General features: G+C 33.3%; 1 protein-coding gene and 1 long non-coding RNA gene across 2 annotated transcripts; one reads left to right on the forward strand and one right to left on the reverse strand.

Moving 5' to 3' along the window:
• Positions 1–11,478: 11,478 nt before the first annotated feature.
• Positions 11,479–15,770, forward strand: LOC115890939. Its single transcript, XR_004051726.1, has 3 exons — positions 11,479–11,798; positions 15,336–15,623; positions 15,686–15,770. It is a non-coding gene; the product is annotated as an uncharacterized LOC115890939 (long non-coding RNA).
• Positions 11,811–15,316, reverse strand: LOC115890938. The gene is made up of 2 exons (XM_030911302.1): positions 14,685–15,316; positions 11,811–14,638 (listed from the first exon to the last, which is right to left on the reverse strand). Exon 2 carries the CDS (start codon positions 14,625–14,627, stop codon positions 12,258–12,260), a length of 2,370 nt encoding a protein of 789 aa, XP_030767162.1. The 5' UTR covers positions 14,628–14,638; positions 14,685–15,316; the 3' UTR covers positions 11,811–12,257.
• Positions 15,771–17,790: the final 2,020 nt, after the last annotated feature.

Raw genomic sequence — 17,790 nt, forward strand, 5'->3', positions numbered from 1 at the left:
AAATCGTGTATTTTCTTTTAAATTTTTCTGTATATTTTAGAAAACTTTCTAGAACTGCTTGTTCATTAATTTCCCCACGGTATAATTTTTTAAGCTCTGATATCACCATGGTTGTGGCGCTAAAAGGGATGCAACATTGTCACTTCATACGTGACTTATATTTCTAATTATTTATACGATAAAATATTAATAACAAAAATAATTGCTGAAAAGGGGTGAAAAATTCATAAAAGTTGTAAAAATAAATACCTTGTATTGTAATAATAATCCTTCCCAATGTCGACCCATCACCTGCCTCCCATCAATTTATAAGATATTTTCAAGCTGCATTAGCAGTAAAATATATACCTACCTAGTCACCAATAACATCCTACACGAAGAGCAAAAAGGTTGCAAAAGCAGGGCAATGGGCTCTAAGCAACAGCTTGTAATAGACTCGGTGGTTTTGGAGCAAGCAAGACATAACAAAAGAAATCTCTTCATGGGCTATATTGACTATCAGAAAACGTTTGACTCCATACCACACAGCTGGCTGTTGCAAGTTCTAGAAATCTACAATGTTGACCCCAAAATCTGCCGATTCTTTAAGGAGACCATGCCTTCATGGACGACCTCCCTCAACCTCAGGTCTGCTCCCTTTGACATAACATCGCCAAAAATTCCAATTTGTAGAGAAATATTCCAAGGGGATTCTTTTAGCGCCCTTTGGTTTTGTCTAGCCTTAAATCCACTATCGCGGATAATCAATGAAACAGGTTATGGATTCTCACTACGAACGAGAAACAGACGTCATCTCATTACACACCTACTATACATGGATGACTTGAAGATATATGCTGCAACAAAAAACTAACTTGAAAATCTTTTGCGTACCGTTCATAAAATCAGCGCAGATATTGCAATGACCTTTGGTACGAGCAAATGTCAGACTGTTTCAATCTATGCGAAACACCAGAATTGAATCTAGATGAGAAAACAATTATCTCCTTAATGTCGACTGAGCCGTATAAATATCTTGGAATGCTACAAATACACAAAATAGAACATGGAATTATTAAAAACCGCCTATCGACCGCCTTCCGACTGCGACTTACCTCCCTTCTAAAGACAGATTTGAATTCTAAGAACCTCTTTAAAGCAATAAACACTTACGCCCTACCGGTTCTTACATATTCTTTTGGAATAGTTAAATGGACCCATAGAGACTTGGAATCCCTAAATCGCCTGGTACGAACAACCTTAACCAAAATATTATATTATACCAGTTGTTATTGTCTGTCGGGAGCAAATAAAGAGCCTCAGAGAATACTTTTATACCAAGAACAGCAACCTTTACGTCACGGTGTCTTCAGCTGATGTCAAATACACCCCCTTGAACCTCAGTAGTAAACAATATGATGCTTTTCCAACTCCTACATCAATCACTAATAAAATAGCTACTTGGGGAGCCAAGGAGTTACGCGGATGGTACCCAAATGAGCTAGATCAACATCACATTGAAAAGGCGGCGTCATTGCACTGGTTAACATCGGGTTATCTCTACCATAGTATAAGGAAACTAGTAGATTTACTCCTTGTCAAATCCTTTGTTCTTTTTCTGCCACTTTATATGACCTTGTTCTCGCCTCCCGTGACGACTGACGTAGCTGTATAGTTGTGGTCTATTAACTAGGCAAAGTATAGTCTAGGCAAAGCACTCGCCGTAGTTTCACAGATATGTAGTTAGAAAAATATGAGTTCCCAATAAAATATAATGAATTGATCATCGAGTAAAAACTTGCTTGAAAACAGAATGTTTTCACATTTCGTGTAGGCAACAATTCTTCTGTATCTGAAAATCTTCTGATGGGAAGAAATGCGGAAAATATATATAATGACATATTTTTATATTATTATCTATTTCAGAGATTTTCTACAATTTTTTTTTGATTTAAAACAAGTTTAATTTTCTGTAGATAACTGAATTCTATTTAAAGCAAACTGCGTGTGCTTTAAATATAATGGTGCGTCCAGACCTGAGGAGTCGAGTGCGAGACGAGCGCGAGACATTCCAAATTTGTGGTGTTTTTCAAAGGACGGAGGGGTCTCGCAAGAGCCTCGCGACCGTCTCGCGAGACAACCCACGGAGCCTCGTTGCTATCCGTTCCCTGTCGGTTTTGCAACGGCCGATCAAAGAAAGCTCGCAGCCAAGTCTGGACGTGTTTTTGGTAGGCTCGCTTGAGTGCGAGATGTTAGCTCTGATATTATAGTGCATATTGAAATGGAGACTTTCAAGAAGAAGATCAGCTGAAATTAATCGATTTATATAAAGAAAAACCAATATTATGCAATCCAAAAGATAAAGAATATTAAAAAAAACACGATGCGTGAGTAGATATGTGAATAAAACTTGGGAAAAATGTAAAAAAAAATATTTCTCTACTAGCAACACACAGGAAGGAGACTATTATAGGAAGATTAATTATTATTGAATCTTGTGACCTAGTAAATTAAATATACAGGGTGAGCCAACGATAAAGTTCATTATTTTATGTGTTTTTTCAGAATTATTAAAAAGTGTTTAGAATTATTCAAAAAATAGAAAAACTGTAGAGAAGGTTAAGATACACATTTTAAAATTATTATAGAGTATACAGGGTGGTTCAAAATAGTGTTACGGATATAACATAGTTTTCTAATTCCAGTTTTATTTAATGGTTTTATTTAAGTTATAGTTTAATTTGATAGTTTTATAGGGACGAAGAAAGAGATATAGGTAAAGATATTTGAGTTAGATGCTACAGTGTGTTCAACATATATTTATGAATTTCGACTATTTAAAATAGAATTTGTAAATTCTATTAATAGAATTTACAAATTTTGCGTCACTGACACTTTTTACCGTACCGAAATCTAATATTTCTTTAAACAAATTGAATTATTACACAATCGATTATTTTAGATATGTATATAATATGATATGCAAAAAAAGTTACCGAATTGCATGTAGAATCTAATAATAAAATAAAGAATAGGGTATTCCCATTAAAACATACCGCGTGTGAGAGAGTCAGAGTGTTATTTTTTCTAGAATAAAGTAAGAAAATACCGAGGGTCCGATTTAAATATCACATGTTGTAGTTATTTCTGGTGAAACCGGAAGTGGCCGAAAACAATTGAATATGTCAATCAATCCTAATTTATGTCATATACTAGCATACCAAATCTCGTTTTTTATCTGAAAAAATAAAAAAGTTATAGGGGGTGAGCCACTTTTGAGACGCACCCAGTATATCCGTAACACTTTTTGAAGCACCCTGTATACTCTACAGTAATTTTCAAATGTGCTTTTTAACCCTTCCTATAACATTTCTATTTAACATTTTCTTCTAAAAAACGAATTTTGTAAAAGACGTCGTGTCTCGAAACAAATGAAGGGTAAAAGGGGAAAAAATCGACGATGAATAAAATACGACAAACCAAATATCATGTTAAAGATACAAAAATTTATTACTTATGCGTTATTATTTGCTGCAGGTTTTTCATCGGACATATTTACACAAACCGGTCACTTTTCACTATGATCCAACTCGCTTGTCTCGCGGCAGGCTTGCGTCAAAAAATGGATAGAAAATGTCTTGCTCTCGTCTCGCACTCGTCTTGCTCTTGCCTCGCTCTTGTCTCGCTCTTGTCTTGCTCTCGCCTCGCACTCGACTCCTCAGGTCTGGACGGACCATAAGAACACCGCAGTGTGCTTTAAATAGAATTCAACCAAAAACCAAAAACATTATATATGAAAAGTGGCAAAACACTAGAGTGAATATAACTTTATTAATACTTAGCTATGTTTTCTTAAACATGACAAGGACACCAGAATAAAAAAAATTGTAGAAAATTTAAATTTGTGTAGAAAAATGTACTTTATCGTATACAAGGTATTTTTTATGGCGTCACCAAAATCGTTATATTTAAAATGTTGTATCTCATTTTTTTAAATGCAACACCTAGTATATTATTTTTCTTTCAGATGTAGAATTAAAGTGAATATTTTTTGTATTTAAAGTGTTCTTAAATTTTTAGGCGTTTTGCAAACATTTTCTGTATTTCATTACATATGAGATTTTCAACGATAAAATATCAGACAAAGATCATATTAGGTGGCTTTGATAAAAATTTACTGTTGAAAGAGCTATATGTAATATAATACTGCGAATATCTGCGAAACCCTTAAAAATTTAGAGAAACACTTTAAATAAAAAAATGTTCACTTTTTAATTCTGCATCTCACCGAAAAATAATAATACAGAATGTTGCATTTAAAAAAAATGAGATATACCATTTTAAATATTCCTATTTTGGTGACGCCATCGCCATAAAAAATACCCTATATAGAATAATGTATATAGAATGATGTAAAATAATTAAAAAAGATAAAATTAACTTTACCATAACTTTTTTGTGACACCCTGTGTATAACAAAATATTTTAGGATACGACCCTTTATAAACCTTGAAACATATGAATAAAACTTTTTTCACATCTTCGACAAGAACGACGATATTGGACTTCCTCGCAATAATGGGCCACGCTGTATATTTACGGTGGTTTAAAGCTAGGTGTGGCACTTTTCTTTCCTCAAATATAAACTCAATATTTTGTGTATAATATTTTGAATATTGTTATATTACGACCACTTATAATAAAAAATAAATAAAATAAAAAAACCATAAAAAAATACAGTCCACTAAATTTATAATAGATTATGCTATTATAAAATTCTTTCATTTAAAAAATATGAATAATTTGCGGAGACTTTAGATGTACAAAATATTTACTCTAAAATTGTTTCAAAAACCAATCTATATAAATTATCTCGTAAATTATTGGAATGAAAATTTTATGTCAAATCCCCTGACCAAAGAATATTTTCATGCGTATATTTGAGACAACCTGTATATCTAAAAAACTATTTCTAAGATTTATCCACATGCAAAAAAAATAACATTTAATTAATTACATAATATCTCAGCTTCTAAAATAAACAAATATAATTAAATGTTTATTGATAATTACTATCAGCTTGCCGATTTACATCCGATGGAAATCTAAAAAAACTCAAAGAACAATTTTTTGAATTATTACTACAATTAATAGCAGCACACAGTAAGGCACTCATTTTTTGTCAATCCGTCTCTGTGTTGGGACGCAACGCTCGAACCTCGCAGCTCGACGGACGGAATTCAACTGAAACGCTTTGCAAGCTGCCGATATTCGACAGCTTGCAAAAACTGGCAGAAAATATTTGCGAGAGTGCAACTACTCTTTTCCTTAAACTATGTCTCTACCCAGAAACCGAGGGATTCATAGTGGCTATGCAAGACCAAATTATTCCAACGCGTAACTACCGGAAACTCATCCTAAAGGAGAATATATCAGACGAGAAGTGCCGTAGATGTGATTCTGGAAGTGAAAACATAGAACACATTTTATCAGGGTGCAGTAATCTGGCGAGTACAAAGTATCTGGCAAGACACAATAGAGTCGCATCAATCATCTACTTGGAGATCCTCAAACAATTCAACATTGACCGAGAAATCCAAAATATATACTGGGATAAAACAATCTTAACAAATAAAACCGTTAGAAGTAACAGACCGGACATCACGCTTATAAATAAAATTAAAAAAACAGTTTTACTAATTGATATTTCTATTCCTAACAACAACAATATACAAAGCAAGTTTACAGAAAAAATAACAAAGTATCAAGATTTGAGAATAGAAATAAAAAATATATATGGCAAATGAAATCGGTCCAGGTAGTCCCCTTGATTGTCTCAGCCATTGGAATTATCCCGGTCAACCTGAAGGAACAATTAAAAGTAATTGGAACACCTGAAAATACTTACCGCCTAATGCAGAAATCTGTGCTGCTTGATGCTGATAAAACCGTAGAGCACAACCGTCCGGATATCACATATGTAGATAAAAAAGCAAGAACAGCGTATTTGATTGATGTTTCACACCCATGCGATTCCAGCGTAGAAAGAAAAGAAAAAGAACTTCAAAAGTATCAAGTGTTATCTCAAGAATATAAACAAACATACCAACTTAAAACCGTCCATATTGTCCCTGTCGTTATATCCGTCACTGGGCTGGTGACAAATAAAAAAAAAGTTGCAGGCGTAATACATCAGGAACTCTGTGTACAAACGGTGCTCCTTACTACAAAAGTCCCATACTACAAATACCAGCCTCAGACGGTACTAGAAAACGAATCGTGGAAGATCCTATGGGACCTAGCTATAACAACGGTCCTATCCGGTGAGTCACAATCGATCAGACATCTTAGTTTTTGATAAGAAACAAAGAAAGGTGCAAGTAATAGATATACAAATTCCAGCAGACGAAAATGTAGGAAAATCAAGAATGGAGAAAGTCCTGAAATACCAAGAACTGGCGGATGAGATAAAGAGAATGTATCAGTTGGAAAAGGTGGAAATATATCCTATAATAATATCGTGTAATGGGTTAGTAGATAAGTACTTACCTCGCAATCTTAAGGCTATCGGCATGCATACGCAACCCGAAGCAAATTGTAGCAATCTCACAAAAAGCTGTCATTCTGGCAACCTGTCACACCGTGAGACTTATACTGGCAACAGAACAAATCAAAATGCACAAACAGAACAAAATGCTGTGAAAAAATAATAATAATAAAGTCTTTATTAAAAAAAAGTACAATTTAAATTATTACTAATATCAATATATAAAAGTATTGAGGGGTTGGAGATCACCCGGCTGCGCGAAGTCTAGCCTAAATGGCTACTCTAACTCAACGCTCGGGCGATCCGTGCACCTCAAGAAGGAAAAAACAAAGTTTTTATTCTTAGATTATATAAACGCTGAAACAAATAAAAAATAAACGGCCAAATTATGATGCACATTATAAAAAGTGAGTTACTCGGGATTGAGGGGAAGATGCAGAGGTATTGTAAATTTTGTTCAGAGGGCTGTCAATTATTGCCCTTTTATCAAGTCATCAAAGGCTCCAACTAAGCCCAATCAATATTCGTTTCAGTCATCAACCTGTTGACTAAGCAGCAATGAACGATACTTATACTTAAATTTGTTGATATTATATAACTTAAATTCGTCCGGCAGTGAATTATATAACTTGATAGCGTTATAGGAAAATCCTCGTTTAAACATGGCTGTCCGATAACGTGGCAGAGATAATTTATTTGTATATCGAATGTTTCGATCATGTCTACTCCTTCTACGACTGAACTTATTTTTTAATACATGTGAAAAATTATTGGTTTGAAGGAGCGCATGAACAAAATTACCAAGATGATGGAGACGGCGATTTTTCATAGTCAGCCAATTAATTTCATTAATCCTCTCTGAAATGTGTTCATATTTACCAATCGAGAAAATGAGTCCGCAGCATGCGTTTTGAATTTTCTGTATACGATAAGCATCATGTAAGTAGGGACCATAGAGAAAGTCACAATACGTGGGACAACACGAGACTCTCACAAAGCATTTTTTTTAATTTACTATTTAATATAAATCTATTATTGTATATAAGTTTTAGAGACCCAAACGCTTTTTTAACAAGCTCTTTGATGTATGATGCGAAGCGCAAGTCTTCATCAAATATGAGGCCCAAATTTTTTGCAGATTCACTGAATTGAAGAGAAGTGTTACTAATTTTAATATCTAAATTATTTTTTTTAATATAGGTGCGCTTGTTTTTAGAAGCAAAACATATAACTTTGGATTTGGCAGCATTGAGATTTAAGTTATGTTATGAAAGAGATCTGATATTTTCTAAATCTGTATTAATTTTAGTTGACACCTGCAAATGTTCTTTTTCGTCAAATGAAAAAAATAATTGTGTGTCGTCTGCATACGCCTGTATTTTACTATGGGTCAAAGAGGTTAAGATTTTAGCTGTATACATCATAAAAAGTAGCGGTCACAGTACTGAGCCCTGCAGTACTCCCGAGAGGATTCGAATAGTCTTTGATTCATTGTTATTGCAGAGAACTTTCTTATATCTGTCGGAGAGAAAAGATTTTATCAGCGAAAGACTTTATGAGTTTTCATTAAATCCATAATATTTGAGTTTTGCGTATAGCAGTTCCTGATTTAGCGTATCGAATGCCTTTGAAAAGTCTAGCAATACTAGTACGCTGGATAGACCCTGATCAGAGGAGCAAATAATGTCAAGAACGGTGGTAAGAGCTGTTGCAGTACTATAATTTTTTCTGAAGCCACACTGGTTGTTTGGTATTAAGCCGTTTGAATTAAAGTACTCAAACATTTGACTATGGAGAATCCTCTCTAATATTTTTGAAATAGCTGGCAGAATGCTTATTATACGTAGATCGGAGATCTTGTTTGGATTTTTAATTTTAGGGAGCGGCAAGCCAATAGCAGCCTTCCATGCATCAGGGAAATAACTTTTCTCAATGCAACAGTTAATAATGTGTAATATTACAGTCTCTATAGTTTCAACATATGTGCTGATCTACCGTCAGTTCTGTACGCCTTGGTTTTTATGTTAAATAACCCGTTACGTATATCTTCAATTGTAGCTAGGGAAAAACTAAATTTGAAATTAGTGTTAAAAGAATTTGTGTTACAAAAAAAAATTTGATTTTTACATTTATCATTAGTATTTTGTAGAAAATCTGCAAAGTAATTGTTAATATTATCAGAATTAGATAGATTAATAAATAACTTTAGAAAAAAACACACCCCTTTAACCGTTTTTAAGTTTAATTAGAAATAACGACAATTAAATCTTATAGAATTACACTTTCGGTACTAGCATACATTTTATTACATCTTTACTTAATAACTGTAATAACGAACACATAAAACGTGTGTTTTAAGTATTATGAATTGTTTTTGCTTGATTTTACACGTGTCTCACATTGTCAGATGAAATTTGAAGACACAAGTCAGTAATCTCTATCCAATGTTTATTTTTCTGAGGGTTTGTTTCTATTAAAATAATGTGGTTGGGATTCAAAGTTTCCTACCTATATATATATCCTTGTGGTATTGCAATTTTTCAAATAATTTCGATTCTTTGTTAATTTTAAAATACCCTATATTTAAATTTATTTCTTTTTTTATTTTTTACTTTAATTTTATTAATTTTTCTTTGTATTCCTCAAAGTTACTTCGAAATGGTGGAGAACTACGTTCCATTTCAGGATGATTATTAACTAATTAACATCTAGAGCCAGCTATAACAATAAAACTGTCCCATGCTTGATTGTCCCTAGGGTATAAGTTAATTAAATTATAGCGAAACTTAGCTTTAACTATGCACATATGCATACATCTTTTAGCTCGATTAATACTAAGCGCGAATAACATAGTGACATGGGTATAATTTAATAAACTTTATATCGTATATTTGTCGTCTTAGAAATTGAGGACCTTAGAAGTCAAGGGATACAAGTGCATTTTTTTAAGTTTGGAGATAACCGATTTCAAAATTTGGCTATTGATCTAAATTAAGAAATTAGTTTTAGCTTGTTGACACTTAGCCTATATTTATTTCATTGATATGTCTTTTTATTGTTATGATTTAGTTAGTCACAATTTTTATCAAAAATATTGTACAAAAGGAATTTGTTTACGATGTTGCACTTGTACCCATTGTCTTCTAAAAAAAAATTGATCAATTTGATCTATATTTAGTGCACCTCAGACGTCATGCGTCAGAGAAAATCCAGCTAGGTAAATGAAAAATCTTTGATTTATGTGATTATTTACACGTACAAATACAAAAATTAGTCGCTATCTGTCTCATACAGGGTGTCAGGCTCATTAGAATTCAATTCTTCTGGTATAATGCGCTGTTCGTTTGTTAAATTCGGACGTTCATTTTGTGGACATGGCAAATGTTTGTAAAAGTCGTGGTAGACTGGCGGCACAAATTGGAGTAGTTCCGTCAGATTTGTATATTTTGCTTGTTTCAACTAAGGCTTTTTTGTTTCCGTGGAAAGATCTTTTAAAGTGCATGGTTTTCCCTTAAGACTAAACTTCATATTATAAGTTTCAAAGTCACTGATGCTTGAGCTTCTTAAATTTAAAAAAAAATAAAGTGTCTGGATATTATTTCTCAAATCGCAGCCAGTGCATGGTCCTTATACCAGGAACAGTGTTTTTGAAATAGGTTTTCAATGTATCGACATTAATAAAATCGTTGTCCTTCATCCTAACACACATAAAGTTTGAACTTGTTTTAGCAATCAGTTCTTCCCAGTGCTCTGGTATAAAAAAGTCCTTGTTAGTTTTTTTCTTCCTCATCTCAATAAGGCCAAACTTTTTATCGGATTCATTAAACGAATGGCCAGAAATAAAAAATCTGTGATCCACGGTTTTTATATGCGTCTTATTGATAATATAGAGCCAAAACTGAACAATAATTTTACTCTTATTTTGACCTCCGCAATTATCACTGAAAGCCGTAATATGCGTTACATGTTCTGGTAAAGGTTGTATGAATTTCAAAAGACAAGATGCTATTTCCTGGAATCCTCTCGACGCCTGACCCCCACGCTATGTAAACATGTATGCCACGCCAGTTTTAACATTATGGATGCAGAAATTATAGTCCATAACTGGCGCAGATAGTAGGTATGCTTTAGATGTGTGAACTGCGGGTGTCTGTAACATTTTTTGCAAATCGATGCAAATTACAACATGCGTTTCATCCTCAACCTCTCTAAAACTGTTTTTAGCAGTTATTACAGCTAATAACTCCTTCTCAGTATTCGTTTTTTTCTTGCTTCTTCTTCGCCGTGTTTCATGACAATTTGCAATTTATCACAAACATCGCACGTATCGGTTAATGGTCTATGGAAACCCAAATTAAATTGGGTATTAAAAATAAGCCTATAAAAGCTCTCCTTTTCCGGTTGGACATTTTTTTTCTACACAATATTCCTGATACAACTTGTAGATTTTAGTGACGGTGAGGCCATGGCTCAAATATTTTTTATTTGGATCCTTGTGACGAGAGCAGTGACTAACATACCTGGGAAATTTGTTAATTTGTTCTTTTATAAGATCAACTTTATCTTGAGATATTTCGTTCTCAGGCATTCGTTTGCCTCTTTTTTCTCTTGGGGACACGCCAGTTGGAATATCTATTTTTTTAGTGACTAATACTTGGATGCGTTTGTTTGAAACATCAAGCGTTTAAAAAAATCCTTGCAAACTCTGTGACCTAATAACTTGTATACACATGAAACATTCTTGGCATATGCTCCATTTTCCTTTTTTCTCTGCACTGGTTGCAAGTCAATTTTTCCCTTGAGGTATGCCGTCTGTAATTCCTAGTGATGGGATCACACGAGCGAAAATTCGCTCGAGTACTCGATTATTGAAATAACCGACATCGCTCGATTATGAACGAGTGACGCAAGTGACGAGTACCAAGCGACGAACGCAAGCGATCCTAGAATGAAATAAAGGGATGGCGTAAAAATCCTAATGTGAATTTTTCCTACTGCGCGTGATTTCTAATTCTCGCCCGACCTACTCGGTTCGGCCGTCATCGGCATGGATCGAAATCCTTGAGATGTACATTCTACATGAAATGAAGGAAAAAAAACGTGTTAAATTTGTCAACGTCGCTCCTCGCAACGTCGCTCCTCGCAAGAGTTGAGACCACAGTCAGAGTACCTATACCGACGAAGAAGATCCGAAGCGATCTACGTACTCTGCCACAGTTGAGACTCGAAAAGTTAGAGGCTGGCCAGGTGCTCCATACGTTAAGTTAGAAAGGTAAATGTCCCAAATTCAGACACTTTAAGAATAGCCGGCGTATTGTAACATGGCCCTAGACATTATATATTGTTTCAAATGAAAGCTTTATGGATTTCTATATATTTTGAAGCTTTTTAATCTTGGTATTAAATACAACATGCTCAAAATATAACTACAAAAAGATTATTTTGTTTATTTGGTAATCTATGTCAGCACACCTAAATCCGACATAGCAAACAGGAGTTTGTACCTAAATTTGACATGCCTATGGCCATTATTTCGACAGCGTTCCCAAATTCGACAGTTTAAGAACATTAAACCAACAGTTTCAAAAACAAACTTTTATTAAACAAAAAAGTACTTCATGATAATTTAAAATAGGTACTTAAGTATATCATTGAAATATTTAAAATCAAAACCTATTAGAAAAGGAATGCATGACAATTCAAACAAAATCATTTCTCAAAACAGAAAACCTTAACAGAGATCGCATTTAAAATATGCAGTAGCAACTTCAGTATAGTTCTTATTTTCAGCATTAATACACTTAAAGTGAAACCAATTAGGGCAGTTGTCACATCCTATATGTCTTACTTCCTCCTCTTCATCTAAATCACTATTCAATTCTTCACTACAATTCCTACATTTCTCTTTAACCGAGTTTAAGTTGTTTCTTTGTTCTCTTTCAGATCCATTATTTTCAATGTTAGCTTTTGTATTTTTCTTGGTCCTTTTTTTCCTAATTGTGGTATTTGTCTTCCTTTCTTCTTCACGCAAAATCTTATTTTCTTGACGCTTTCTTTTACGGTCCTCTTTTTCCTCAATAGCTTTTTTCTGAAGATTTTCTTTCTTAATATAATATTCTCTCCAGGCATCTGAGGTTCCTACAGACGGAATTTTCACTTTCCTCTTAATGTTAGTTTTTTTGGTACTGGAAGGTTCCGGCCAAAAAAGTGATGTTTTAAAGGGAGTGGGAATTGATACATCTGGGAGAATATTTGAAAAAGAATCGTTCTGTTCTGACAAACTACCTCTATTTTTCTCCGGAGTTACTTCATCTTCATCTGGTATTTTTTTCTTACTTATTTCCGAGCTTAGTTCCTTCAATTGAACATCATACTGATTCTCTAATAAACGATCTCCATTTATATATGGCGTTGTTTTATTTGCCTGTTGATTTTCTGTTACATTTTCCTCACTAATTTGAACTTGCTGGTTTTCGGATAAATATTCCCCATTTCTCTTTGGCATTGTTTCGTTGGTTATTGTAATACCATCATTCAGGAATTCTGTTTCTAAAGCTACGTTATCCTTTTCTACAACTACTTCGCATTCACTCGCCATCTCTTGAATTATTTCTTCCTCCCATTGGCTTTCCATAACAAATCCGTCTTCGAACTCAATTATCACATTATTTGCAGTAAGTTGTGGTAATGTTTGTTGTTTGCGTGTGTCTTTACATATTTTGTGCCAAATCAGATACAAATTTTTATCATCACTTTCTCCTGTCCAATTTTCAGATCCCATATGATCCTTAAATTTGTTCAGGGTTCCAGGATTAATATAGGATTCTAGAAATTGAAGATGACCTATAATTTCATGATTTTCAGAAGCTTCTGAAATAACATTCTGTGCCACAGTTTCGGGTTTCTTCCCTTTTAATAATAATTTACTGTAATTGATATTAGAAGAATCAAAGGGGAATAAGCCACAACTTTTGAATGCATTTTTCAATATGACTTCCAAGTTCGTCATGGAATTTATAGCTTCATTCAAAACTGACGCGAAATTTTCTCTGTTCAACGCCTTATAAGACCCGTTTTTCATCTTAAATTTCTGAACTTCCTTTTTCCAACTGAGCTTTAAAGGTCTGAATAATCCGACATCTAAAGGTTGTAAAATATGCGTTGAATTAGGAAGCAAACTTATTAGTACTATTTGCTTTTCTCGACAGAACTCAGTTAAAGGTAACGTTACATGGGATTTGTGCCCGTCAAGATACAAGATCACCGGAAATTCGATTTTTTCTGCGATAAGGAAAGGGTAGAAAAGGTTCGTTACATACTCGTAAAAAGATTCCGAAGTCATCCAACCACTAGGTGGCTTTCCTATTGCCCATGTCTTTGGAACCTTCAGCACGATATGTTTTGGTATCCTTTCATAGGGATACATTACCATTGGTGGTGCTAATGTACCAGCAGCATTTCCAGTAATCAGTACAGTTAAGCAGTCCTTATCATCGCCGGATCTATCGTGAACAAATTTACTACCTTTTTTAACCAATACGGAAGAACCCTTGGGAGACAAAAAAAATGCGGACTCGTCAGTGTTGAATATTCTTTTTGGATCCTGAATGTTTAGCCCTACCGAAGAAAAATATTCGTCTATTTCATGAAACCAGTTCTTGATTTTTTCTTTCGTGATCGATGCTCGAGATGAAGAAATATTTTGGGTCATTCGTTCACTAATCACCGGATGTCGTTTTAGAAATCCTTCAAGCCAATGACGTCCAGGCCGACCATCAGAAAATTTATTAGGTCGTTTTAATTTATTTACTAATAAGGCTACACTATCTAATAACTGGTCTTTTGTTATTGGAAATCCCATTGCACCCATGTTAATCATCCATTTTTCCAAAAGGTTTTCTTCATCTGAAGTCAAAACAGTTGCAGCCCCACTCTTACATTCCTCTGGATAAATTCCTTTTATTTTTCCAATTAAGGTGGTTCGTGGTACATTGAACTCCTTGGAGGCAGTAGCACATGGTACTCCTTGTTTAATGGCGTCTAAAGCCCGCTGTAAATTCTCCTTTGAATATGTGGTATATTTTTTCTTGTTGGTTGACATGCTGGAAAAGACTAAAATATACAAACATTGTTGGTCAACTCCTTAAGATTAAAATACCTAGTAATTTAAATGAGAGACCATGAACCTGATTCAGACATCAACTGAACATTGATTCGACACTCTTGTCGGATTTATGACCAGAACCTGAAAATGAGTTTTCTAATTCAGAAAAGGATATAAAACGTAAATTTATGAGGAAAGAAAGAGAGAACACCATTTTTTTTTCATATGCTATAAGTACATAATTTCGACACTGGTGTCTGATTTAGATCCCTCTAGTTTTTAGATGTACTTAAATCAGACACCGCAAAAACTATTAAACAATTTGCAAATATCCACTAATTTTCATTATAACTTGCATATTTAACCTATATTAAATCTATAATAACAAATTTGAGGTCATACTTTTTAATAGTACAATATAAATGATGTTAAAAAGTTCATAAAAACTCGCTTACCTTATAACAAAACTGGCTTCACTTTCACGTTGCTAGACAAACACGTGAACGACTCAATTTTAGGTTATGTTAAATGGTCATTATGGCCGATAAAAAAGCAAACTATATCAAAATTGGTCAAAAATAGGTTTCTACTTAGGCTAACGTAAAAATAGTTCACCTTAAATTAGAGAATTTCTTATTTTTGTCATTTTAGTGAAATTCTGTCGGAATTATGGACTATGTCTGATTTTGGGACAGTTACCTAAAGTGATATAAAAATAAAATGTTATAATTATGCAGACGCATTGAGTATTGATAATATTTTTAATCGGAAACAGTGTGGTATGCGATTAAATGGAAATTAAATTAAACATTTTTATATAACTGATAACTCTTGTGAGGAAGGGTGAAGGGAAAAGAGACAGATGAAGCAGAAAAACAAACTAATTTTATTGGAAATTAAAACAAAATTGTAATTTTGACAGTTAATGTTTTTTTAGAACATTAGAACGTTATAGCACAAGCATCACGAAGGAGAAGCAGGAAACATACAAAGGTAAATATTTTTTAAAAACATATTATGTGCAGTGACTTTCTAACATAATTAAATCTTTTCAGAATCAAGGTCCGTCATATACACAGCAAAATTTAAATAGTTATATATGTTTAGAGCTTTCAAAATTAAAGATATATGATGTCATGAGAATGTGTATTATTGGTTGCCTATGGTATAATTAAATAAATAAGAGCAGAGAATTCTAATAATGGCAATAATCCCTAGAGTCAATTTAGAGGTTAACTATTCTCTGGGTTAACTGAAAAAAAAATAAATGTTCTGGAGTCAAATAGTATTTTATTTATAAAATTACCCAGAACATCACAATTAAATAATTTTGTATTTTAATTTAAAGACTCTAAGGAACGTTTTTAGGCTATTGTGAGTTTACTGAAGAAGTTTAAGGTACTAGAAAAAAACATTTTCCCCCAGCTCAACCTTTTTACCACCCCTTAAATGATATTGCAATTCAATTTTAAGACCTTAATAAGGAAATTTTTTCAAAATATTTCGAATTTATTCATGAACTTTAAGTCGGTCAAAATAAAGCATGGAAGTTGGTATTATATGAAATGGTTTATTATAAAATATAAATGTATGATAAAATAAAATAAATCAAACTGTAGTCCCTCTGGTATTCTAGTGACTGCGAACTGCGGGTGGCTGGTGAAAAACTGCTACTGAAGGTGAACGTAGGTATACCTACACCTACCTATAAGCAAAAAAATGTATGAGTAATGAATTTAACAACACCGTCAAATTAAAGATTGGGTAAAATACATTACATATTATTATTTAAAACAATATCTACCCAAAGTGAATATAATTTAAAATGTTAATAATCTTATTTTAATTATTAAGTCTAGGAAAGAAATGTGTCTTTCCATTTTAAAAAAGGTACATATCAAGTACATACCTTTTTGTTCTATTGTAACTATAGTAACTAACTAGACACCATTTTGCCACCGTTGCTGCTCGAACTACTAGAAATCACCTTCTTGGCAATAATCTGTAAAAATATACAGATAAAAATTTACGTTACACATTATTCATTACGAATTAAAATTATAATTCATTTTAAATTATTTGGGAGCCAACTACTGTCAAAACTATAACACCGAGACAGAGACCGAGGTACTTATTTTTACTTATCGCTAATATATTCCACTATTAATATTTTCACATCTATATCTTCATATAATTGCGGATCCAATCGGAGTTGGATTATCCAGCTGCCAGTACTTGTCCTCCACTTTGAGAGGATCTGAAAGTATTTTATTACAAATTAATTAATTACCTTGCACCTAAATACATGCTAATCAAGTTATAAGTAAACCGAAACATGATATCCATATAACTGAATATTTTGTTTTTTTAATACATAACTACAAAAGATAAGCACAAATGAAATTTCCTACCTTCTGGCTTCCTTTTTAAATAATCCTCCCATTTTCAATTCACAATAATTCACTCCGTTCAGTAACGAACAATAATTCACTCTGTCTGATATACTTACGAAAATATGAGAATACTGGCAACAGTGTTTTTTACTTTCCGAAGACGTTCGGACGCAATCGTAATATTAGGAAAAAGTAGAATTAGGAAATTCTTGGCGCTCCCGAAATAAATTGAAATCCGATTTTAATGTGACCTACTCGATAAAAAGCCGAGCGAATTTTCTACATACATTGCATGTAGCAAATTTATACGACGCCGTATATACCGGGTGCGTCTCAAAAGTGGCTCACCCCTATTACTTTTTTATTTTTTTAGATAAAAAAATGAGATTTGGTATGTTAGTACACGACATAAATTAGGATTGATTGACGTATTCAATTGTTTTCTGTCACTTCCTGTTTCACCGGAAATGACTACAATTTTAGATTTTTAAATAGCACCCTCGGTATTTTTTTACTTTATTCGATAGAAAATGACATTCTAAATAGAATGACGTATCATATGTCAACTTTTGACTTATTCGCTTGAAAAAAAATTGTATTTTAAATTTCAATCTAGAGTGCCATGGCTGTGTTAAAAACACGAATTTTTAATCAAGGAGTGTCTTGCCCTGGCCGGTTAAAAGATGCCCATATCGTATTTTTGATCATATCTCTTTTTTTGAAATGGAACGAGGGTGGATCATTAGCACATTTCGAAAAAAAAAAAT

This window comes from Sitophilus oryzae, unplaced genomic scaffold, assembly GCF_002938485.1.
Source record: "Sitophilus oryzae breed Bouriz unplaced genomic scaffold, Soryzae_2.0 scaffold_937_pilon_pilon, whole genome shotgun sequence".
NCBI lineage: Eukaryota > Metazoa > Arthropoda > Insecta > Coleoptera > Curculionidae > Sitophilus > Sitophilus oryzae.